This window comes from Canis lupus, chromosome 26 (assembly GCF_048164855.1).
Source record: "Canis lupus baileyi chromosome 26, mCanLup2.hap1, whole genome shotgun sequence".
NCBI lineage: Eukaryota > Metazoa > Chordata > Mammalia > Carnivora > Canidae > Canis > Canis lupus.
The window spans coordinates 18,904,139-18,927,715 of NC_132863.1; the positions used below are offsets into that span (position 1 = coordinate 18,904,139).

General features: G+C 45.5%; 1 protein-coding gene across 3 annotated transcripts in view; it reads left to right on the top strand.

Moving 5' to 3' along the window:
• Positions 1–23,577, top strand: part of RASSF2 (Ras association domain family member 2) — a 43,109-nt gene that overhangs the window by 13,843 nt on the left and 5,689 nt on the right. For all 3 annotated transcript variants that reach the window (XM_072800169.1, XM_072800170.1, XM_072800171.1), the window contains exons 3-11: positions 11,004–11,094; positions 13,676–13,751; positions 15,750–15,901; positions 18,314–18,402; positions 19,301–19,461; positions 20,265–20,366; positions 21,269–21,320; positions 21,790–21,911; positions 23,338–23,435. In XM_072800169.1, coding sequence (XP_072656270.1) covers positions 11,036–11,094; positions 13,676–13,751; positions 15,750–15,901; positions 18,314–18,402; positions 19,301–19,461; positions 20,265–20,366; positions 21,269–21,320; positions 21,790–21,911; positions 23,338–23,435 — 911 coding nt within the window. In that variant the 5' untranslated portion in view covers positions 11,004–11,035. The remainder of the gene's footprint in view (positions 1–11,003; positions 11,095–13,675; positions 13,752–15,749; positions 15,902–18,313; positions 18,403–19,300; positions 19,462–20,264; positions 20,367–21,268; positions 21,321–21,789; positions 21,912–23,337; positions 23,436–23,577) is intronic.

A 23,577-nucleotide genomic window follows, 5' to 3' on the forward strand; every position in this document is an offset into this window, starting at 1 on the left:
AGAGGAGCACAGGTGTACTCACAGAGCTTGAAAAGCAGGCCCAGAAAGTTCTCTGTGGCTGGGATGTGATCACCTCCAATGGCTTTTAGGAACCTTCCCATTGTCAAAACGTTGTCTTGGATCTTAGGGAAGGTTGTACAAGCAGGAAGTAATGGAGGGGGTCTTCCCGTGAAACACACTAGGTTCCACTAGCAAGGCACATGGTACTGCCCAGGCATTTGATGGAGCCAAGGAGAGCCTCGAACATTCTGCCAAGGCATGAAGTCAGTGCCAGAAGGAAAGACTGACTAGCTGGAGGCCCCAGTGGGTCTCCCACGTGACTGAGGCCTGGGAGGCCCATGTCCCAACCTGGCAAGCCCAATGACACACAGATCTCCAGACATTTTAGCAGACGTGCTTCCATATATATTTTGCCTCTCAAAGTCTTTTTCTACAGGAAAGTTGTACTGATTTAGAATTCTTGAGGGGTGAAGGACTGTGTTCCTATGGGGTAGGAAGCTTTAAATATGATACAGGCTTCCAAAAAGCAGCTCCACATTAAAAATTATTTTTTATGAATAATTAATAATTATTTTTCTATAAAATGTGTGTCTCGTGTCAAAGTCATTCTTTCATTTGGGTCCCTTTCTCTCCCTTCTTTTTGAGTGGGGAGCTGTGAGCTGTTTCAGTTCTGTGTCTGAGATGCTGGCCCACAAGGGAAGCCCCACCTGCTCTCTCTTCCTTAAAGAGTTGGTGCCACTTTCGGTGTTCTCAAGGCACCGTGGAAGCGTTGCTTGTAAATGATTCTCACAAGGCATTTTGGAGTCTCAGAGTCCTCCATGAATTCTTTTTTTTTTTTTTTAAAGATTTTATTTATTTATTCATGAGACACACACACACACACACACACAGGCAGAGACAGAGGCAGAGGGAGAAGCAGGCTCCATGCAGGGAGCCCAAGGTGGGACTCGATCCCGGGTCTCCAGGATCACGCCCTGGGCTGAAGGCGGTGCTAAACCGCTGAGCCACCGGGCTGCCCTCCTCCATAAATTCTTGATAATATCAGAGAAGGCAGAAGAGTTGGAACCAGCCATCTGAACAAATCCCTCACTCCAAGGCTGCAGATTTTGGCAGGCGCCCTGGGAGGAAGTGTCCCACGGAATGTACATTCCGGCCCCATCAACCATCTTCCTCTGACCCTTCCTTATGTGAGGAACAATACTCTGTGTAAGGAATATCAGACTGAACTCTAAATTTCCGGCCCTTTGTTAGCTTTGCTGCTGTGTTTGCCTTAAAGTGAATGTCCATTTAGCTGGTTCCCCTGCCCCCCGCCGCCCAATTGTACCCCGCCCCCCAAACCCCAACTGATTGGAAGTAGCCCATGATTTGTGGTGCTGGTTGGAAAATTTCTGAAGAGAGATGCAGATGTTTTCCTTGAGACAGACAAAGAAGGGATTGGGTCCTAGAATCAGTTACCTATAGTTTTAATTCAACAATGTTGTAGGCTTTAAGTATTTTTCCTAAGACTCCTAACTCAAGATTTGAAAAAGTAAGAAAAAAAGTGGGGAGAAGTTCAGGTTGGAGATAAAGATTGGGCAACATGAGCCAGTAGGTCTGATACATAGTGATGGCCTTGCTAAGATCACCCGACAGGTAGCGATGGAACCTTCGAGGATCCTCACGTTTGGGCCATCAGACTACTTGAGTTATACCAATCTGGCAAGTAAAAAAAAAAAAAAAAAAAAGTGATTAAGGAGGTTGGACATCTTTTCATAAGTCTATTAACTATTTGTATTTATTTTTCTGTGAATTAACTGTTCATATTCTTTGCCCAATTTCCTATTGGGTCTAGAATCTTTTTCTTAGGGATTTATTAATTTTACAAATTAGGGGATCCCTAGGTGGCTCAGCGGTTTGGTGCCTGCCTTTGGCCCAGGGTGTGATCCTGGAGTCCCGAGATCGAGTCCCACATCAGGCTCCTGGCATGGAGCCTGCTTCTCCCCCTGCCTGTGTCTCTGCCTCTCTCTCTCTCCCTCTCTATCATGAATAAATAAATAAAATTTTTAAAAAAACTTTTTTTGCAAATTAGTGGCCTTAACCCTTTGTCATATATATTATAAATGTTTTCTCCCAAAACACATTTCTCCCAAAACACATTTCTCCCAAAAGTCATTGACTTTTGACTTTGGATAGGGAAAAATTTTTTTTTCTAAACAGAAGTTGGAAATTGTTATAGATTGGTTCAATTTCTTTTTTTTTTTTTTCAATTGTGCATTCTGAATTTTGGGTCTTTTCATAGGAAAATTTTTCCCACTTCAAGTTTATATATATCCTGTGTTTCCTTCAAGCATTTTATGTTTTAATGTTTAAATTTTTTATTCATCTATGATATCTTTTGGTGGAAGGAGTAAGGAAGGGACCTAGCTTCCCCAGCTTCCCCTTTCCAAAGGCCAGTCATTTATCCAACAACATTTAAAATAATATTTTTTTTTTTAATTTTTTTTAATTTATTATTTTTTTTAATTTATGATAGTCACACACAGAGAGAGAGAGAGGCAGAGACATAGGCAGAGGGAGAAGCAGGCTCCATGCACCGGGAGCCCGACGTGGGATTTGATCCTGGGTCTCCAGGATCACGCCCTAGGCCAAAGGCAGGAGCTAAACCACTGCGCCACCCAGAGATCCCTAAAATAAGATTTTATTTATTTATTGCTGAGAGAGAGGCAGAGACACAGGCAGAGGGAGAAGCAGGCTCCATGCAGGGAGCCTGATGCGGGACTTGATCCCAGAACTCCAGGATCATGATCTGAGCCAAAGGCAGAGCTCAACCACTGAGCTACCCAGGTGTCCCTCCAGCAACACTTTAAAAATTAATCTTTCTCTTACTATTTAGAAATGCACCCCACATTCTATGTTCCCAAATATATTTGGGTCTATTTCTGTACACCATATTGTTTCATTGATCTGCCTATTTTTTCTCAAGTACCAACTAGTTTTAATAACTGTAGAGAAGACTTAAATTCTCTAATTGGCATGCTCAGTAGATTTAAGAGGGCGTGCTATCAAAGGGAATTGTCTTAAGAACAGGACAGACTGCTTTCAGATGCAAAACAAAATTACTAAATTATAGCTTACGATGGAGGCAGTGAACAAAAGAGAGAGTCCTGCAGAAAATCTGATCTGTGAATTAGAAGATTAGCTGCAGAATCAGAAGGAAAAGAAGGAGATGGAAGATTATGAATACAAGTGATGTGATTCTTGGGGGATGGGAGCAGGGATGGAAGGACGGATGGGTAGATGGACAGACATAGGGCGGGCACTGCTAACCTGATTTCTGCACCAGCCAGGCTGTGGAATTGAATTGGCTGAGGTTCCCCCATGACTGCTCACAGGTTGCTCCGGGTTTTCTTCCTTGGGCTCCTACCACCAGCTTCTGGCTCTGTTGACCAGCCTCCTTTTCAAGGCACCTTATTCTCTTGGCTTCCAGGGCAACGTGTCTCCCTCCTCTTCCAGGGACTTTTATTCCTCTGCCCATCACGGACCTACTGGACGCATGAGAGCCCTGCTCCCTCAGCCCTCTATGCTTTCCTGCCTCCCTTGCTGGGAGCTCCATGCTGTCACCTTCCTGGGCCACAGACCTGGCTGTGCTTGTTGTCATTGGCACTAGAGGGTTCCATGGGCATGTCTCAAAGCCAGCCCATGTTCCTCAACTTGGCACGTGTGAACGTGGCACTACTCCCGTGTCGCTGTCCTCGCCGGCAGCAGCCTGGGCAGCATCCTGGACTCTGCTTCTAACCCCACAGTGAACCTGGCAGCAGGCCCTTTCCCAAACCTTTTTATTGGTGCATCACAACTTTTCCCTCCATCTCTTTAAACCCTGCAGACATGTGACTCTGCCCCATCGCCCCCTCCCTGGGTCAGGCCCCCTGCACCCTCCCCCTGCCTCTGTTCTCTTCCACAATCCTTTCTCAAAGTAGGCAGGATGGGGCAACCGGTCCGAAGTTCAAGTGCGGTCACACTCTCCTCTGGTTTCCGTGTGGCCACTGTAAAAGTGATGCTAGACGGGGTGGTTTAAAACAACAAATTGATTCTCACATTCTGGAGGCCAGAGGTCTGACGACGGTTGGTTTCCTGGGGCCCAAACCCAGGTGTCAGGAGGGCCTTGAGGGGAAAATCATTTGCTTGCCCTTCTGACCAGGCGAGCCTCGTTCCTTAGCTCATGGCCCCTCTCTGCATCCCCATCCAGCATGGTACCCACCCCGCCCCCCCCCCCCGCGTCCCCCAGCTGGGGTCAGTGTGCCAGAAACTCCCTCTGCCTCTCTTACAAGGACACTTGTAATTACATTTAGGGCCCGCCCAGGTAACCTAGGATCACCTCCCCATTTCAAGGACCTCAATTTAATCACACCCAAGGGGGGCCCTGTACCATATAAGGTAACACTCACAGACTCCAGGCATAGGACCCTAGTATCTTTGGGACCTTTATTCAGCCTACCACACTCCCGTGGTACCTCAAACTCCTCGACGTGGTCAAGGTCCCAGAAGGGCCCGCCGCATCTTGCACAGCTCTGGGGTGCATGCTTCTTCCAGCTTGACTACTCTGCCCTGCACTTTTCCAGCTCTACCTCATCCCTGAGGTCTCAGCCTAGAGCTCACTTCCTCCAGCATGCCCCTGGGACCACCCGCCCCCAAGTCCAGATTAGGTGTCCTTCTGTGTGCTGTCATAGCACCTGCTTTCCTTGCTAGAACAATCTCCTCTCCATCTCTTATTACATTTTGAGGGCAGGGCTGTGCCTGGTCATTTTGCTATTGAATCACCATCAGTAAATGCAAACGTGGCACGTTAGGCACACAATAAATGTTAAATGTGGAAATTTAAAGATACATAGAAAGGGTACTTTCTTTTTTAAAATTTAAATTCAATTTAGTAACATAATCTGTATTATTAGTTTCAGGGGTAGAGTTTAGTGATTCATCAGTTGCACACAACACCCAGTGCTCCTTATATCATGTGCCCTCCTTAATACCCATCACCCAGTTACCCCATCTGCAACCCTCAGTTTGTTTCCTAGAGTTAAGAGTCTCTTATGGTTTGCCTCCCTTTTGTTTTGGTCTTAGAAAGGGTACTTTAAAAAAAATGGGTACTCATCAGTTATGGATAATTGTTATTTAAAAAAAAAAAAAGCAACTTTCTCACCAGTCTGATTCTCTTTCCTTTTTCCTCCTCCTCCTCCTCCTTTTTTTTTGCAGGGATCCCTGGGTGGCTCAGCGGTTTGGCGCCAGGGCATGATCTTGGAGTCCTGGATTGAGTCCCACATGGGGCTCCCTGCATGGAGTCTGCTTTTCCCTCTGCCTCTGTCTCTGCCCCCCACCCCCACCTCTCTCTGTGTGTCTCTCATGAATAAATAAATGGAATCTTAAAAAAAAACACATACATTTATTATCTTAGGGTTCTTTAGGTCAGTAGCTATGGGGATCTCACTGGAATAAAATCAAGGTGTCAGCAGGGCTTTGTTCTTTTCTAAAAAACCCAGGGAAAAATACATTTGCTTGTCCTTTTAAGCTTCTAGAGGCCACCACATTCCCTGGGTTGTGCCCTTCTTCCTCTAGCTTCAAAGCCAGCAACAGCAGATTGTGTCCTTTTCATGTTGTATCACCATCACACTGGCTTTTCTGCCTCCCTCTTCCATTTTCTTTTATATCATGGCGAAATACACATAAAATATGTATCAACTTCATCATTTTTAAGTGCACAGTTCAGTGGCATTAAAGATACTCGCATTGTTGTCCTAGCAACCCCCCATCCATCCACAGAACTCTTAAGGTTGCAAAATGAAAACTCTACTTGTTGAACACTAATTCTCCCTCTGCCCCAGCCTTGGCAACCAACTTTCTACTTTATGCTTCTATGATGATGCTTTGAAGACTTCCTATTAGTGGAATCATACAGTATTTGTCCTTTTGTTGCCAGCTGATTTCACTTAGCAGAATGTCCTCAAGCTTCTTCCATGTTGTAGCACATGTCAGAATTCCCTTCTTTTTTAAGGCTGCATAATATTCCATGGGATGTGTCTACCATACATTGTTACTCCATTCATCTGTTGATGGACACTTCAGTGGCTTCTACATTTTGGCTGTTGTGATTAATGCTATTATGGACATGGGTGTATAAATATCTCTTCAATATCCTACTTTCAATTATTTTGGATACATATCCAGAAGTGGAATTGCTAGATCATATGGTATTTCTATTTTTAACTCTTTGAGGAGCTGCCATTCTGTTGTTCACAGTGGCAACACCATCTTACATTCCCACCAATAGTGCACAAGGGTTCCAATCTTTCCACATCCTTATTGACACTTGTTATCTCATGTCTTTTTATTGTTAACCATTCTAACAAAAATATGATGATATCTCATTGTGGATTTGACTTGCATTTCTCTAATGATTCTGATACTGAGCATATTTTCATGTGCCTGTTGATCATTTGTATGTCTTCTTTAGGAAGATGTCTACTTAGGTCCCCTGCCCATTTATTAATTGGATTATTTGGTTTCCTTTGCTATGGAGTTCTATGTGTTCCACATATAATTTGGATATTAACCCATTATCAGACATATTGTTTGCGAATATTTTCTCCCATTCTGTAGGTTGCCTTTTCATTTTGCTGATTGTTTCCTTTGCTGTACAGAAGCTTTTTAGTTTTATGTAGCCCCATTTATTTATTTCTACTTTTGTTGCTCATGATTTGGGTGTCATATACAAAAAATTGTTGCCAAGACCAATGCCAAGGAAATCTTGTTCTGTTTTCTTCTTCAGAGTTTTACAGTTTCAGGTTTTACATTTAAGTCTGATTCATTTCAAGTTAATTTTTAAAAAGGTAGGCTGCATACCCAACATGGGGCTTTAACTCATGATCTCAAGAGTCACATGCTATACCAGCTGAGCCAGCCAGGTGCCCCTCAAGTTAATTTTTGTGATTGGTGTAAGGTAAGAGTCAAATGTCATTCTTTTGCATGTGAGTTTCCAATTTTTCCAACATTCATTGAAGAGACTGTTCTTCCCCCATTGAATATTCTTGGCTTTCTTGTCAAATATTAATTATATGTGCATGGGTTTATTTCTGGGCTCTAAATTCTGTTCCATTGGTCTATGTGCCAGCATCATACTGTTGTGGTTGCTATAGCTTTGTAGTACAGTTTGTAATCAGGAAGTGTGATGCCTTCAGCTTTGTTCTTTCTCAGGATTGCTTTGGCTATTTGAATTCTTTTGTTGTTCCATATAAATTTCAGGATTATTTTTTCTGTTTCTGTGAAAAATGCCACTGGAATTTTGATTATGGGATTATGTTGATCAAGAAATGACGTTGGGTAGCATGGACATTTTAACAATGGTTTTCTGATTCATGAACATGGGATATATTTCCATTTATTTGTATTTTTTTCAATTTCTCTCATCACTGTCATTTAACTTCCAGTGTACAGATCTATCACAAACTTGGTTAAATTAATCCTATTTGGGCGGCTTGGGTGGCTCAGCAGTTTAGTGCCGCCTTCAGCCCAGGGCCTGATCCTGGAGACCTGGGATCGAGTCCCATGTCGGGCTCCCTCCATGGAGCCTGCTTCTCCCTCTGCCTGTGTCTCTGCCTCTCTCTCTCTCTGTGTGTGTGTGTGTGTGTGTCTCTCATGAATAAATAAATAAAATCTTTAAAAAATAAATTAGTCCTATTTTATTATTTTTGATGCTATTTAAATAGGATTGTTGTCTTTATCTCTTTTTCAGTTAGTTTGCTGTTAGTGTATAGAAACACAACTGATTTTTGCATGCTCATTTTGTATGCTGCACCTTTACTGAATTCCTTGATTAAGCCTAACAATTTTTTGGTAGAGTCCTTAGGATTTTTTTAAAATTTTATTTATTTATTTAGTTGGGGGGGTGGGGGGAGAGAGAGAGAGAAAGAAAGAGAGAGTATGCACAAGCCAGGGGAGAGACAGAGGGAGAGAAGCAGAGTCCCCACTAAACATGGAGCCTGATGTAGGGCTTGATCTCATGACCCTGAGATCATGACCTGAGTCAAAATTAAGAGTCGATGCTTAACTGACAGCCACCCAGATGCCCCATGAAGTCTTTAGGATTTTCTATATATAAGATCATATTATTGCAAACAGAGACAATGTTACTTCTTCCTTTTTGAATTGAATGCCTTTTATTTACTTTTACTGTCTGATTGCTCTGGCAAAGATTTTCAGTACTGTGTTGAGTAGGAGCGGTGAGAGTGGGCACCCTTGTCTTGCTCCTGGTCTCAGAAGAAAAGTTTTGTTTTTCACCATTGAGTATGATGTTAGCTGTGGGCTTGTCATATCTGGCTCTGTGTTATGATTAAGGTACATTCCTTCCATACTGGTTTGAGTTTTTGTTGAAAGGATGTTGAATTTTGTCAAACGCTTTTTCCGCATCTGTTGAGGTGATCATCTGTGATTTGCATGTGTGGAACTATCCTTGTATCCCAGGGATAAATCCCACTTGATCATGTCGTATGATCTTTTTCATGCACTGTTGAATTTGATTTGTTGAGAATTTTTACATTTACACTCATCAGGTATATTGGCCCGTGGTTTTCTTTTCTGGTAGTATGTTTACCTGGTTATAAGGATATCAGAACAACGCTGGCCTCATAAAATGAATTTGGGAATGTTCCCCCTCTTCAGTTTTTTGAAAGTGTTTGAGAAGGACTGGTATTGATTCTTCTTTAATGGTTGGTAGAATTCACCATTGAAGCCGTCTAGTCCTGGGCTTTGCTTTGCTTTTCAAAACCTGCGAGGTTTTTGATTACTAATTCAACCTTACTCATTATTGGTCTATTAGATTTTTCTTGATGACTCAGTCTTGGTAGGTTATATGTTTCTAGGAACTTATTTTTCTAGGTTATCCAATTTGTTAGCATATAATTGTTCATAGTAGTCTCTTAAGGTCCTTTTTATTTCTCTGGTGTCAGTTACAATGTCTCCTTTTCATGTCTAATTTTGTTCATTTGCGTTTTCTCTTAATCTAGCTAAAGGTTTGTCAATTTTGTTTATTTTTTCTAAAAACCCGCTAGGGGATCCCTGGGTGGCTCAGAGGTTTAGCACCTGCCTTCGGCTCAGGGCATGATCCTGGAGTCCTGGGATCAAGTCCCACATCAGATTCCCTGCATGGAGCCTGCTTCTCCCTCTACCTCTGTCTCTGCCTCTCTCTCTCTGTCTCTCATGAATAAATAAATAAAATCTTAAAAAAAAACAGCTTAGTTTCATTTATCCTCTCTATTGTTTTCCTGGTCCCTCATTTATTTATGCTCTGATCTTTGTTATTTCCTTCCTTCTTCTAATTTTGGGCTTAATTTATTCTTTTTCTAGTTCCTTGAAGTTGTTTATTTGGGATCTTTCTTTTTTCTTAATGTGGGTATTTATTGCTATAAAAGTTCCCTCTTAGAACTGCTCTTGTTGTATCTTATAACTTTTGGTGTATTTCCATTTTTGTTTCCGGATATTTTTTGCTTTAATTTTGATTTTCTTTTTGAACCATTGGTTGTTTAGGAGTCTGTTGTTCAATTTCCACATATTCATAGATTTTCCAGTTTTCCTCCAACTGTTGATTTCTAGTTTCATACCATTGTGGTCAGAGAAGACACTTGATATGGTTTCAATCTTCTTAAATTATGAAACTTTTCTGTGTAATTTATTTTGAAATGCATAAAAAATAAGGTGGATTGGGGCAGCCCCGGTGGCTCAGCAGTTTAGCGCCACCTTCAGCCCAGGCTGTGATCCTGGAGACCCAGGATCGAGTCCCACATCAGGCTCCCTGCATGGAGCCTGCTTCTCCCTCTCTCTGTGTGAGGCAGAGCCTGTGTCTCTGCCTCTCTCTCTCTCTCTCTCTGTCTCTCATGAATAAATAAATAAAATCTTTAAAAAAAAAGGTGGATTGTTGACTAGATAAAGGAGTGTAGAGCTGGACAGATGTGTGATAAAGAAGGATAGTAAGCGTTAAGGGTAGAATAGCCATACACACATGGCTGTTCATTGTGTTATTCTTCATCTTTACATTTGAAAATTCTCATAATAAAATGTTGGAAAAAAACTTTTGGGTAATGCTATTACCCAAAGAAAGCCTATCCTTCATTCATTCATATACAGATATACATATGCCCGAGGTTCTTAACTGGGGGCCGTTTAGCCCATAGGGGATGCTAGGTAATATCCAAAGACATTTTTGATTGTCATGGCTGGGTGGTGCTGCTGGCATCTAGTGGGTAGAGGCCAGGGTGCTGCTAAATATCCTCCAATGCACAGGACAGCCCCCACAACAAAGAATGATTTACTCCCAAATGTCAGTAGTGCTGAGGTTAAGAAACCCTGACATATATATTTGAATATCTGAATATATATATCCATTCATATAAATGTATGTATATGCATATTTTATACTTACACATATATATTTTTGCTTACATATATTTTAAACAAAATTGAACTCATGGTTTTCATAATGTATTATCATTTTCCCAGGTAATTAATTGCCTTTTTAACATGATTATATTTTAATGGCGATTATAGATGTATATGCTTGATTTATTGAGCCCAGCTCTATTTGGGCATTTTTAGGTGGTTGACCAACCTTTAGTGTACTATAGTCAAATTTGAACCTTCCCAGTCAGACAAATCTCTATTCTGTGTTGTGAAGATCTCTTCAGGGAAGATCTCTTCAGGTCACCTTTGGGACCACCTTGGGTGTCAATATTCTTTGTGACTGGAGCATTTGTTCTGGGGCTGTCCAAGGGTTGTCATCTCTCTTTTGGGTGTTTTTTCCCCCAGAGGCTGTGGTAAGCAGAGACAGCAGCCAGCAGTGTGATGTCTCACCAACCCTGGGTCAGCCCAAGCTGCGGATCTGGGGTGGCAACAGAGAGTCATGTGTCCCCTCCCCGGCCCAAGTTCTGCTGAGTTCCTTAGGACCCAACTTGACTTTGACCTTTGTCTTTTTTCAAATATAGGTCTCCCCTTCTGATGAAAAGAGAACAGAAGAATGGACTATAGTCACCAAACCTCCCTAGTCCCATGTGGACAAGATAAATACATCTCCAAGTAAGATTTTTTACTTTAATCTTATGTCCTCAGTGGCCAGTCCCACGTGGATGGAAGCCCCTGGCAGAGGAGCTTCTTCTGTACCTGGCTGACAGGGACTTCTGTGTGTGGGAAGTAGTGAAGCAGCTGAGTGTGAACCAGTGAAAGCATAGGAGGGTTGGTGTTGTAGATAAAAACACGACCCCAGAGACTGGCCATGGACAGCAAATAAAGGGGACCTTCAAGACACAGCACTTTTGGGGGCTCAAGAGAGATGGTGTCCTAGAGGACTTCCAGGAAGAGGAAGTAATGGCGGCTGCCCACTGTGCTGTCTATTGGTGTCCCCTGAGGGAGTCCCAGCTGACTTGTGTCCCTGTGCTGCTGGGGTCCTGACTAAAATGAGCACAGGTGCCCCTTAATAGGAGACAGTTTCATTGCTTTATATGCACTAAAATCTCTTGAGCTCATATTTTTTGCCAATGTGAGCCAAAATGGATGTTTTCAAATTATAAGTTTGAGGACATATTTTTATGTCCAGAAGAGAGATTTGTTCATACTGACTGCTCTCTATCTGAACTGAATGTTTAACTTATCTGAGACCAAATTGTTTTAATTCCTTTACACATATTTGGCCATATACAGACACACAGTTGTGTGAACTATGGATCGTTCCTATCTCTTCATTGAGAGATTGCCCCGGGGACCTCCACTGGCCAGTAATTTTAGATCTGTGTGTTCAAAAGTACCAAACAGCTTTTGTGTTAGGTTATTTGGAGTCACATTTTTCACTAATTCATTTAGGCTTGCATTGAATTACTCTGATTCTTCTAGGTTTAACTTGTCAGGAGCTTCTTGGAATTTCAAGCCCGCGTTGACCTCTTGTGTGGCCCCAAATTGCTGCATTGAGTGGTTGGATTCAGAGAAACCAAGCTTTGTGGCCTCTTGCCTGAACATAGGCAAAAGCACACGGCGACCTCTTCAAGGCCCTCATTTCCTGGCTCTCTTGCGCTAGCATGCACTTTCAGATAAAACTTGAGCAGTTTTTTCTTAGGTTTGATGAGGGCTTCTCCTGATCACAAAGGTGGGAAGTCCTTGCTCCCTCTTGTTCAGTAGAGGTGTGTTTCCAAGACCTCACCTGGCAACCAGGGGATTTAACAGCTAAGGAGACCTGATACAAGGCTTCAGAGGGACATTTGCAAATTAAGAAATTTTTTAAAATTTATTTATTTATTTTAAAGATTTATTTACTTATTTGGCAGAGAAAGAGAAAGAGAGAGAGAGAATAAGCAGGGGGAGTGGCAGGCAGAGGAAGAGGGAGAAGCAGGCTTCCCACGGAGCAGAGAGCCCAATAGGGGGCTCGATCCCAGGACCCTGAGATCATGACATCTGAGCCAAAGACAGATACTTAACTGATTGAGCCACCTAGGTGCCTCTAAGGTTTATTTATTTAAGCACCCAACGTGGAGCTTGAACTCATCACCCTGAGATCAAGAGTCACATGCCCCTCCCACTGAACCAGCCAGGCATAACCGCCCCCCCCCCCAATTTTTTTTTAAGTAAACTGAAAGAGCACTTAGACTAGAATAAAGAGATAAAAAGTCGTAGAACAACATATTGCCAGGGCCCAGAATCCCCTCATATTCCCTTGTGGTACTGTTCCCAAGGTGAGCTGCTATCCTGAATTCGAGCACCCATTTTAACTTGATATAAAAGACATCATATAATACATGGCCTTTGGTCTCAGGCTTCTTTTACTCAACATAATGTCTGTGAGTATCATACATGTTGTGTGCCACTCATTCATATTCTTGTTGCTGTGTAATATTCCACTGTGTGGCTACAGCTCCCTTTATTCATTTGCTCCACTGTCGATGGAAGTTTGTAAGTTTTTTTCTTTTTTAGGATTTTATTTACTTATTCATGAGAGACACACAGAGAGAGGCAGAGACATAGAGGAAGAAGTTGGCTCCCTGTAGGGAGCCCGATGGGGGGCTTGATCCCAGGACCCCAAGATCATGACCTGAGCCAAAGGCAGACACTCAACCACTGAGCCACGCAGGTGCCTGAGTTTGTAAGTTTTTTAACATGCCATAAGGTCATGTCTATGAAGCATAAGTCAATAGGTCCAGACAGACCTGTCCCTTTTAAATTTCTGAAAAGCCTAGGAGTCTCATGAAAGCCTGCAATTGTCCTGATCTGACTCACAGCACCCGTGACAGAGAAAAGAGTGTCGAGGCCAGAGAAACCTTGTCTGTGGACTTAATAGTGTGTTTGCCTCTAGGAAGCTGTGCCTTATTGAGGACTGTGTATGTGGCTTGAGTTTGGAGAGTGTTGTCAGAGCTGCCAGCCTTTGTCGGCTGGCGCGGCCTGCCTTGCTTTGCTGGAGGTGTTCCCTACACTCAGTCTGTTCTAGGTGGGGTCTATTCTTCACCTGGATCCTGGGGAAAGATGAGGCTGTGTGTGTGTACGTGTGTGTATACATACGTGTGGGCAGACACCCGGGCTGGGTGAGAGGTCAGGTTAAAGGTGAGAAAAGAGAGAACAGCTGCATTACAAGTGGCTTCAGCTGAGAATGTTACACCTGTTGCATTTTTCCCCTTAGGAACGAACTTCTCCTGCACCTGAAGACCTACAATTTGTACTATGAAGGCCAGAATTTGCAACTCCGACACCGTGAGGTAAGGAGTCCCTGGGGAAGGCCTGTAGGCTGGCGCAGTCTGTGTCCATGTCTCCAGGGTCTAGGGGTTCCTGCTTGTCCTGTCCCCTGAGTAGCCCCTCATTTAAGGTGTTAGCGGGAGTCCCTGGAGTTCTTTGGAAGGAGATCCTAGGCTCATTTTATTCTAAAGAGGTTGAGCTTTTCTGTTCCAGAGACATTCCTGGGGATGTGAGGCTGGGCTAGCATCTGCTTCAGAGGGGGTCCTCCCCTCCCGTGGCTCTCAAACAGGATTCTTCTTGGGCAATTCAGGAATCTTACCCAGGCCTCTGTGTTTACACATCTGGGCCCACGTCTGATAGCTGCAGCAACTGGGCAAGTCGTGTCAGCTCTGTGTGGAAACACTTGGCCCCTCCCCAAAGCAGTGGTCTTCCGAGGGTCCCTTCTTGGGATGCTCTTTACTCTCCATGCAGTTTTCCCCAGCCCCCATCCCGAGTCTAACTTACTCATCCCATATCCATTTCTATAAAGCCTGTTATCAGCTAGATGGTGAGTTACGTAGGAGCCAGGTAGGGTAATTTATACTCAAGTGTTCTAGACTGATAAGATATGTGTAATACCCTTCCAAACACATTTTCACATTATCAAGCCATGGTGATTTAATCCATAGAAACAGATATCAGATGGTAGAATTTCAGCTACTCAGGCAGGCTGGTTGGGGAGAGTATGTGAGACGCAGTGGCTTTCTCTGTGTCCCTCAAACCAGTCCATGTAGACAAAGTCCTACTTTGGGGCAAATTCTGTCCTAAAATTATGTGATGTAAAAGTAGTGATGCTAGGCTTAACCAGCCTAGAAGACTATATATATATATATATATATATATATATATATATATATATATATATATATATAACCTGTTCTTAAATAAAGCCTTTCCCCCTAAAATCCCCACATGCCTGAAAGTTCTACTCCTCTCCTGCCTTCTTTTGTTCTCCCCTTCCTTGCTGGGAATAATCCTGGGATCCCAGTCCATTGTTCATTGGGCAGGTGTCATCTTGATCCATACGGCTGTCCTGAAGACGTGGCTGTGGCCCAGGTCTAACGTCTGTGGGTTTTTCTGAGACTTGAGAAAGAAGGCCTGACCCTTTTAGGCATTGTCCTTAAAGCTTCTCCTAATGAGTGGCTGGGCCATTCGAAAGATTTTGGTCCTTGAACAGCTTTTCTGCCGTGTGTCCTATAGAATAAATTTTCAGAATGCTCTAGGATTAAATAGAGACTCATTATAATAAATGAGACTCATTTCTTTGAGATAAGACATGCAGATACCCTTAGAAGGGTCTGACATTTAACTTGCTAGCAATCAACAACCCTTGAGTATAAATTTGGAATTCTTGGAGGATTTATTCACCTCTTGGAGAGCCATAATGTAGCACATTAGCTAATTAAAGGCTCTGGAAAGTTGTGGTGGTAAGAAGTCTGATTAACATATCATCTCCCAATTCATGATCAACTTGATACCCTTTTTAAGGTAACAGTTGATCTGCTCGAGGAGCTAGTATTCTGTAGGATAAACTTGGGGAAATGTTACTTGAAATCTCCTTCAGCCAGCAGGTCAGATTGCTAAACATATGTTATAGCTTAAGACATACCACTTTCTGTGGTAGGGGAGGGGAAGGTAGCTAATTCAAGCATTTAACTCTGGTTTCTGTTAGCAAGGCTAGTCTCCCTTCCTCTAAGAGATGTATTTTTCTTCCTTTAAAGTAGAAAACCAAAAAGCCCTATTTTTATAATTTACACACATGTATTTGGTTTTCAAAGCAACTTCTGTGTTGACCTGTGAGGTTGTCTTCAGGGCAGTTGGGGTAGTTGGCAATGGGGTGTGTCTGGGAGCTGGGCTGTGTGTATAACTAGGGTGCGCCCAGCCAGGATATGTCACAGGAGTTGTCAGTTGTCCCCCAGCGCAGTGCTGGCTTCTGCAGGGTCTTCTGGGCTGGCTCACCATGCTGACTGCTTTGTGGGCAGGAGGAAGATGAGTTCATCGTGGAGGGGCTGCTGAACATCTCCTGGGGGCTGCGCCGGCCCATCCGTCTACAGATGCAGGATGACAATGAGCGCATTCGCCCCCCACCATCCTCTTCCTCCTGGCACTCTGGCTGTAACTTGGGGGCTCATGGGTGAGTGAGGAGAGACAGGACTGGGGGTGACCGGGAGTGTTTGGGGGTCCTGTTCTTAAATGACCCCGAGCAGGTATATGCCACTTCCTTCCAGCAAGCCTTGACTCGAGCTCCCATTCTCCCCACCTGCGCTGTGCACCTGTTCTGGGCTTAGGAGAAGGAGGAGGGAGCAGATGTGGGTGTGATTGGGCCACCATGCCCTGTCACTGCAATCATGGTGGGGAGAGTCAGAGGGGAGAAGCGCCAAGACCTGGCTGCAGCGTGTCCTCCCTCATGGAAAATTCCCAAGTCTCTCAGGGGTATCACTAGTGGCCAATCAGGCCTCGTCTGAATATTTCTAGTGGGAGTTTTTTTTTTTTTAAGGTTTTATTTATTTATTCATGATAGACACACAGAGAGAGGCAGAGACACAGGCAGAGGGAGAAGCAGGCTCCCTGTGGGGAGCCCGATTTGGGACTCAATCCCAGGACCCCAGGATCATGCCAGATGCTCAACCACTGAGCCACCCAGGCGCCCCTAAAGCCCTCCATATCCTGGGGAAATTTGGAAGAAGAAAAGGAATCTGGAAGAAGAAAAGGTCCAAACCACTCAAATGGGGTCAACCAGGGGGCTGCTTCCCTCAGGCCACACTTGGAGCTTGGTGGCAGTGTGACAGTCCGCAGTCTGGGAGGCTCCCTTCCCACTGCAAGGTCTGTGAAGACCTAGCCTGTTCGTCCCCCCCCCCTGCTGCCACATAAGTAGCCAAGTGCAGCTAGTGAGGCCTGACCTCTTTCCTGGGACTGCTTTCACGGACTTCAGTTCTTGGTATCCAGTGACCAGCTGGTTCATCCTGAATCTTGCTGGTGCTGCCCTGAGGCCAGATTGTGGGTGGGATGTCCTGACCTCTCAGCCAAAACCACAGTGCTGGGTTTTCTGTTTTAAACCAGAACCAAGCCCTCCCTGCTGGACACACTGAACATTCTGTTATTCTCCACAGACAAATCAATCTTCCTCTGTAGTTGAGAGAAACCTATGCTGTGGCCAAACCCTAGAGCTCATCTGCTCTCTTTCCCAGGGAATTTTAGGAGGGTGGTCATTGCCTGACCTATCAGACGCTGGGATGCCTGGTCAAGAAGGTTCTCTGGCTTCATGTACTTTGCTAGGTTCATACTCTGCTTTGATTTCAGCCCTTTCACTATATTGGATTTCCTGTGGGCCAAACCCTTTCCACAGGCAATATCCCGTGCTTGGACTGTGCTCCCTTGCGTCCCCTATGTGAAAGGATTTTTTAGAATTCCATTCAACTGTGTGATTTTGGGCTGAGCCTGCTAAAGGGTCCTTTACTCTGCACGCTGTTTCTTCTCCCTCCCCTGCAACTTCAAGCTAATCTTGGTTGGTTCTTGAAGCCTGCCAGTACTTTGTCAAGAAGGGTAAATGATGTTATTTCTGACGCTTTTTCTAATAAAGTGAATACCCGGACCACTATGTTGAGAAGTATGCTGAGACCACGTTCTGCTTCGGTGAGGGGAGGGGGCGGTGGTCGCTGTGAGCGCCAAATGTTCACCATTCCTTAAGCGGCTCTGTCCAGTTCCCTTCTGGGGTCAGAAGTCCAGATTTATACTACAATGGGAAGTTCCTTCAGATTTTCAGTTTTCATTGTCTTTCCTTAAAACTGTCATGTCTGGACCATAAGTCCCATCTCTATTGGGTCTGAGGGAGCCCACAGTCTTCTCCTTATGGGATGGTCCTAATTGGTGAAATACGATTCTCCTTTCTGGTCAGATCTTCTGTTGATTTTGGAGGAGCTACTAGCATTATCCATTCTGGCTTATAAGGGTGTCATTTGCCAATTATTCTAGGACTCCACTCAGACTGCCTGCTTATGGTCCAGCTTGGCTGAGCATCCCATCGGGCAACCCCAAGAACCCCATCAGTGGCCCTTCCCATGCTGCCCTGACCCTCGTGGCAGCCAACCTATTACTTCCATTCCTTTTAGATGCCAGAAGCAATCCCTGAATTACTCCTCCAACAGAAAAGGATCTGAACTGGAATCTTGCCTAGAGAAACAAATGCCCATTATTAGGGTTTTTCCAAATAAGCTGTAGAACCTGTACGTGCTTAGAAACTCAGTGCAGACAACACACGGATTTTGTTCTGTGGCGTTCTCCATCCTGGGCTTGATGAATTGGGTGCTTGCGTTGCTGCAGAGGCTGGGACTGAGCCTCTTCTCCTCCAAAATACCCCCTCCACATCCAGTGCTCAGCCATGGAGCGGGGCCAGCCTCATGCGACAGTCTGTACAGGCCGCCCACATGGGTGTGAGCTGGTCCCCATCCTGGCACAGCCCGGCACAGGTAAAGTGCTCCGCTTGCAGGAGGGGGAGTGTTCCCCTGCAGGAGCTGAGCAGCCTCCCTGTGGTTTTCTGTCTCCCCAGCACCATCCTGAAGCCCCTTACCATGCCCAACATTCAGATCTCAGAAGTGGATGCCCCGCCCGAGAGTGAACAGACATCGAGCCCCACAGGTACATGTGTGGTGGGAAGAGCTCCTGCTTTGGGCTCACCTATGTGAAGCCTGATGTGATATAGATGTTGTAAATTGAATACATAATATTCAATGGTTCAAGATTCAAAGGGTATTCAAAGAAACAATAGAAAGTTCTCGCTTTTCCTCTACCCACCATAGTGGTTCCCTCCCTAGAAAAAGCTTGAAGGAATTCTTTCCAAGATACTCTATACAGATACAAGCAAATACAGAGAACATACCTTTATGGTTGGAGGTCGTTTCTTCTCCTCCCCTTTCTGCACAAGCGGTAGCATTTTGCACATCTCCGTTTCTGTTAGTTGACTCGCTCCTTACTGATGGACGTTGGAGTCATTTCAGCCTTTTGCTGTGACAAACCAGGTTGCTGTTAGTGGCTCTGGACACGTGTCATTTCACACATTTGTCAGTGTCCATAGGATTCTTTCAAGTGGAATTTCTGGGCCTGAGGCAATGTGCATTTGTAATTTTGCTGTCAGTCTGCAGTATTTTGCAAATCTTATGTCATGCTTATCCTGTGCCAAGCGCTATTCTAAATGCTTTGCGTGAATTAATTCAGTAAACCTTCACAACAGTTCCCTCTGGGGGTGCTGTTATTATGCCTATTTTAAATTATGCCCATTTTATAGATGAGAGAACTGAGACATTAGAAGGGTTAGTGAAACATGGCGATGGTGGAGCTGGGATTGGGCCCTGGGAATCTGGCTCTGAAGTCTCTGCTCCGTGTTGCTTCTCAGTAAACTATACCACATGTTTTCTCCCAGCAGGAAATACTGTTTTTATGGCGGGTACTGTAGCATTGGCCATAAAGAGGGTACTGCGTGCAAACTGCCACATTCCCAGTTCAGGCAGACAGAGCTCATCTTCCCCTTTCTTCTTAGACTCCAGGGGCCTGAAGCCCCTGCAGGAAGACACCCCACAGCTGATGCGCACACGCAGCGATGTTGGGGTGCGTCGCCGTGGCAATGTGAGGACACCCAGTGACCAAAGGCGAATCAGACGCCACCGCTTCTCCATCAATGGCCATTTCTACAACCACAAGGTAGAGAGGATGAGGGACGGTGGGGGGGGGGGGGCAGGGGTAGCCCCAAGGGAATAAGGCTTCTTCTTGGGCAGCTGTTACATCAAAGCTACAGACATGTGGGAAGCCAAGTGTTTGCCATTCTGTCTTTGGGTCATGGGTGGGCTTCAGGCTCTGTGGGGGATGAGCGACCCCAGATCAGGAGCCACCTTAGGGTGGTGCGTGAGATGACCTCACAAACATCAGAGCTGTCCCCCCTCCTTGGAAAATCCACACATTACCCTCTTCCTATGTGCATCTCGGCTGCTGTGTGGTCTCATTTTCTGTGAGCTAAGGGCTACCCCTGAAACAGAGCTGAAGGACTCAAATCAGGGGGTGTCCATGCACTACCTGCCTCACCCAAAGCCAGCTGTTGCTCTTTCCTTCCTAGTGCCTGGTCTAAATCCAGCCTCAGGAGTAAGTGCATCATGGGAGAGTGGTCTGAGACCTTGTGTTGAAGTCATAGTGGAAGGGGCCTTTTGTGTATTCTGTGTGGAGAGAGGGCCTCCTTCCTTATCTGGTTCGACTCCTCCCCTTCACCTCCTGCCCCCCCTCCCCGCCCAAGCTCGGACCACCAGCCTCCCACTGGGAGTTCCTGAGTTAGGAAAAGCCCAGGGCTGCCTTACTGACATCAAAGCTCACTGTTGGGCAGGCTGTCAGGGTGCATGGGGTGAGTGCCACTGTCACTGTGCCCTTTACCCCAGGTTACGGGGCTGGGACACCTGGGTTTTAGTCCCTAGGTCTTGTCCATACTGCCTCCCTGAGTGGGACCCCTCTATTGACAGACATCCGTGTTCACGCCAGCCTATGGCTCTGTCACCAACGTCCGCATCAACAGCACCATGACTACTCCACAGGTCCTGAAGCTGCTCCTCAATAAATTTAAGGCAAGTTCCCTCTGCTGGCTGGCCTGGGAGTGGGGGCACATGTGCCTGGGGTGCCCCCGAGGTGGAAAGGGGGATTGTGGAGAGTGTGCAGTAAGGGGGGCCCTGGGTAGGGACTTGGGTTCTGCAGACCCCATGGCATCAACATCCCATGGGAGCCAGTTAGCAAAGCAGCTTCTCAGGCCCTAGCCCAGAATCAGACCTGCTAAATCCGAAGCTCAAATGTCTCAGGGGTTCAGTAGCTTGCAGGGGGATCTTGATGCCACTGAATTCTGAGAAGCACCGGCCCTCAGACCCCCAGGCTGGTGACTGGTTTGGGACGCTGTGCATAGGCTGATTACTTAAACATCTTTGGGGAACCTACTCTGAAAAATGAACTTCAACACATGTGCAAGTTTTAGTGCATGAGTGTTTTTAAAGTCCCATTACTCTGTGTATTTTCCACAGTCCCTTTAATCAGAAATCTCTTGGAGACAAGACTCCTATTTATCACTGAGGCCAGTGCCACCTAGTGGCCTACTGGCATGGGCTCTGGGTTCAAATCCCCACCCCTCACCTGCTGATTGGATGAGCTGAGCGAGCTAATGAAGCTCCCTGTGCCTCTGTGTCATCTTCTGTAAAACAAGGATTAGTGGGACCCTGTTCAGGGGCTGTCGGGAGCATGAGCAAAGTGCAAAGTGTGTAGCATGGTGCTCTGCAGGGTGCAAGAAATGTTAGTTCTTATCAACCATTATTGATAACATTACCTGCCTGCCCCTCCCTCCCATCACTTCTGAGAGCTGGAAAGAGCTCCCCCTGAGAAGTGCCCAAAATCCATTTAGCTTTGCATGTTCAAGAAGGAGTGGCTTACAGATGGGCTGCGTAAATATGTGTGCTTTCTTCAATACCTCTCGTTTCTGATTCAGATCGAGAATTCCGCAGAGGAGTTTGCTTTGTATGTGGTGCATACCAGCGGTGGTAAGTCTGAAAAACACAGTGTACTTGACAATTTGTACTTTACTCCAAACAGCAAGTTGGAAAACAATACCTCTGCCTCACTTGCTTGTTGTTTGGCTTTTGGAAACTTCCAAATGTTGTTTGCCTCTGAGGCTGGTGGGATCATTGGCTGAGTCCACTGAGGAATGCCCGATGTGGCCTAAAACCTAACTGCTTATTTAAAAGGGAACCAGATTTTCTCAAGAAGATAAAACCAATTCCTCTGACGCAGCATCTTCCAACGGGTTTGGGGCCTGGTAGTTTTGTCAGGGAGAGTGGGGAGGGAACAGTTACTTTGAACAGGAATTGACCATTATCACTTGAGTCTCCTGACTTACCTGGCCGTATCTTCTAAGGTGTCTGGGCCATATGGGCCCTGAGTGGGCCACTACTAGTGGTGAGCAAGGCCTCAGGCCAAACTCAGGGCTGTTCTGGCTGTGTGTGGTTTCAGAGAAACAGAAGCTGAAAAACACCGATTACCCTCTGGTTGCCCGAATCCTCCAGGGACCGTGTGAGCAGGTCTCCAAAGTGTTTCTTATGGAGAAGGACCAGGTGGAGGAAGTCACCTATGACGTGAGTCCCCTTTTGGTTGGTCTCTCCTCAGGAGGGCAGTGATTTGGTTGGGTTACCTGCGATGAGGGTATAGGTTGACTTTTTTTTTTTTAAGCTTGTATTCATTTATTCATGAGACACACACAGAGAGAGGCAGAGACACAGGCAGAGGGATGAGCAGGCTCCCTGTAGGGAGCCTGATGTGAGACTTGATCTCAGGACCCTGGGATCACCACCTGAGCCAAAGACAGACGCTCAACCACTGAGCCACCCAGGCGTCACATAGTTTGACTTTCTGGCCAAGGGCCATGCCCCATTTTGCTGCCATTCTGCAATACCAGGTTTGCTTGAAGGAACAATGGCTAGGAAGCAGGGAGAGTGATACGGAGACTAGGCTGAGGGTATGCCCTAGGGAGGCGGTTGGAGGAATGCTCAGCCTTCAGATGGTTTACATAGAAATAGTCAATCTTCCATCTTTCTAGAGTCCTGTAAGAGGGCTAAGAAGTTTCTGCAAATGTCTCCTAGCAATGTCAAGTTGTTTGCAATAATTTTGCCTGATGTTATGTATTAGCCAGCTCTTGCTATAGTAACAAACATCCCCAAATCTTAGCTGCTTGCAACAGCAAACATTTACTTTCTTGCTTTGGATGCTGCAGGCTGGTAGCCCCAGCTCGGCTCTAGGCTGTGGGTTGAGTTCAGGTGTGTGTTGCATGTCTCTTATTCAGAGACCCAGGCCTAAGGGGTAGTGGCTTCCTAGGGTACACTTCCCATGGCAGTTGGCTGGAGTGCAAGAAGCCAGGCCAAACCTTGTAAACTCATCTGAAACTTCCACTCATATGTACCTTATGTCATGTCCACGCACATTCCATTGACCAAAGCAAGTCACACGTCACATAGAAGGTTAATATTAATAGGCTTTCCCATGGAAAAGAGTTGATAGAGTAGGGTGGGGATTCTTGTGTAGGAGGAGGGAGGGCTGTTTAACTTCAGCTCACTTAGGGGCCACCCTCACCCCCACAGCCTCTCCCAAGTTAAGTTCCCATTTGGATGCCCACTTGAGACTCTAGATGTAAGCCATCATCCTGAGCCATGGTTCCCTGAATCCTCTTAGGGGAGAACAGAGAAGTTTATTGAATATTGTGGGTTTGGGTCTTCCTCTGCATCACTGCCTCAAGAGAAAGTGCTTTTCCCTGTTTGGTATCACCTTGTTGTGCATTGGATATACGGGACAAGAAATGAGAAGTTCGGAGATATGTGTCATGTATAGGGAGTGACTGCAGCCTTGAGAAGAATGAGGCTTGGCTACTGCCTTTAAAGAAATCCTGGATCAGTGCAGGAATCGGGTGTCCTGTGCCTTGGTGCCTTTCATGAGAGAGACACCAAAAGGAATTGGAATAAGGTTGGGAGGGGGCGTGCATGCACCCCAGACTCACTTCTTCCTCTCCAGGTGGCCCAGTACATAAAGTTCGAGATGCCTGTCCTTAAAAGCTTTATTCAGAAGCTCCAAGAGGAAGAAGATCGGGAAGTTAAGAAGCTGATGCGCAAGTATGTGTGGCCCCAGGGCAACTGGTTGGGCTCCTGCCAGGGCCTCAGTGAGCTGGCTCTTTGTTCGGGTGCCTTGTAGGGATGTGCTGAGTGGTTGTGTGTGGGCCTGGGTCCTGTGGTCCTTCTTCCAGGGCCTTCCCAT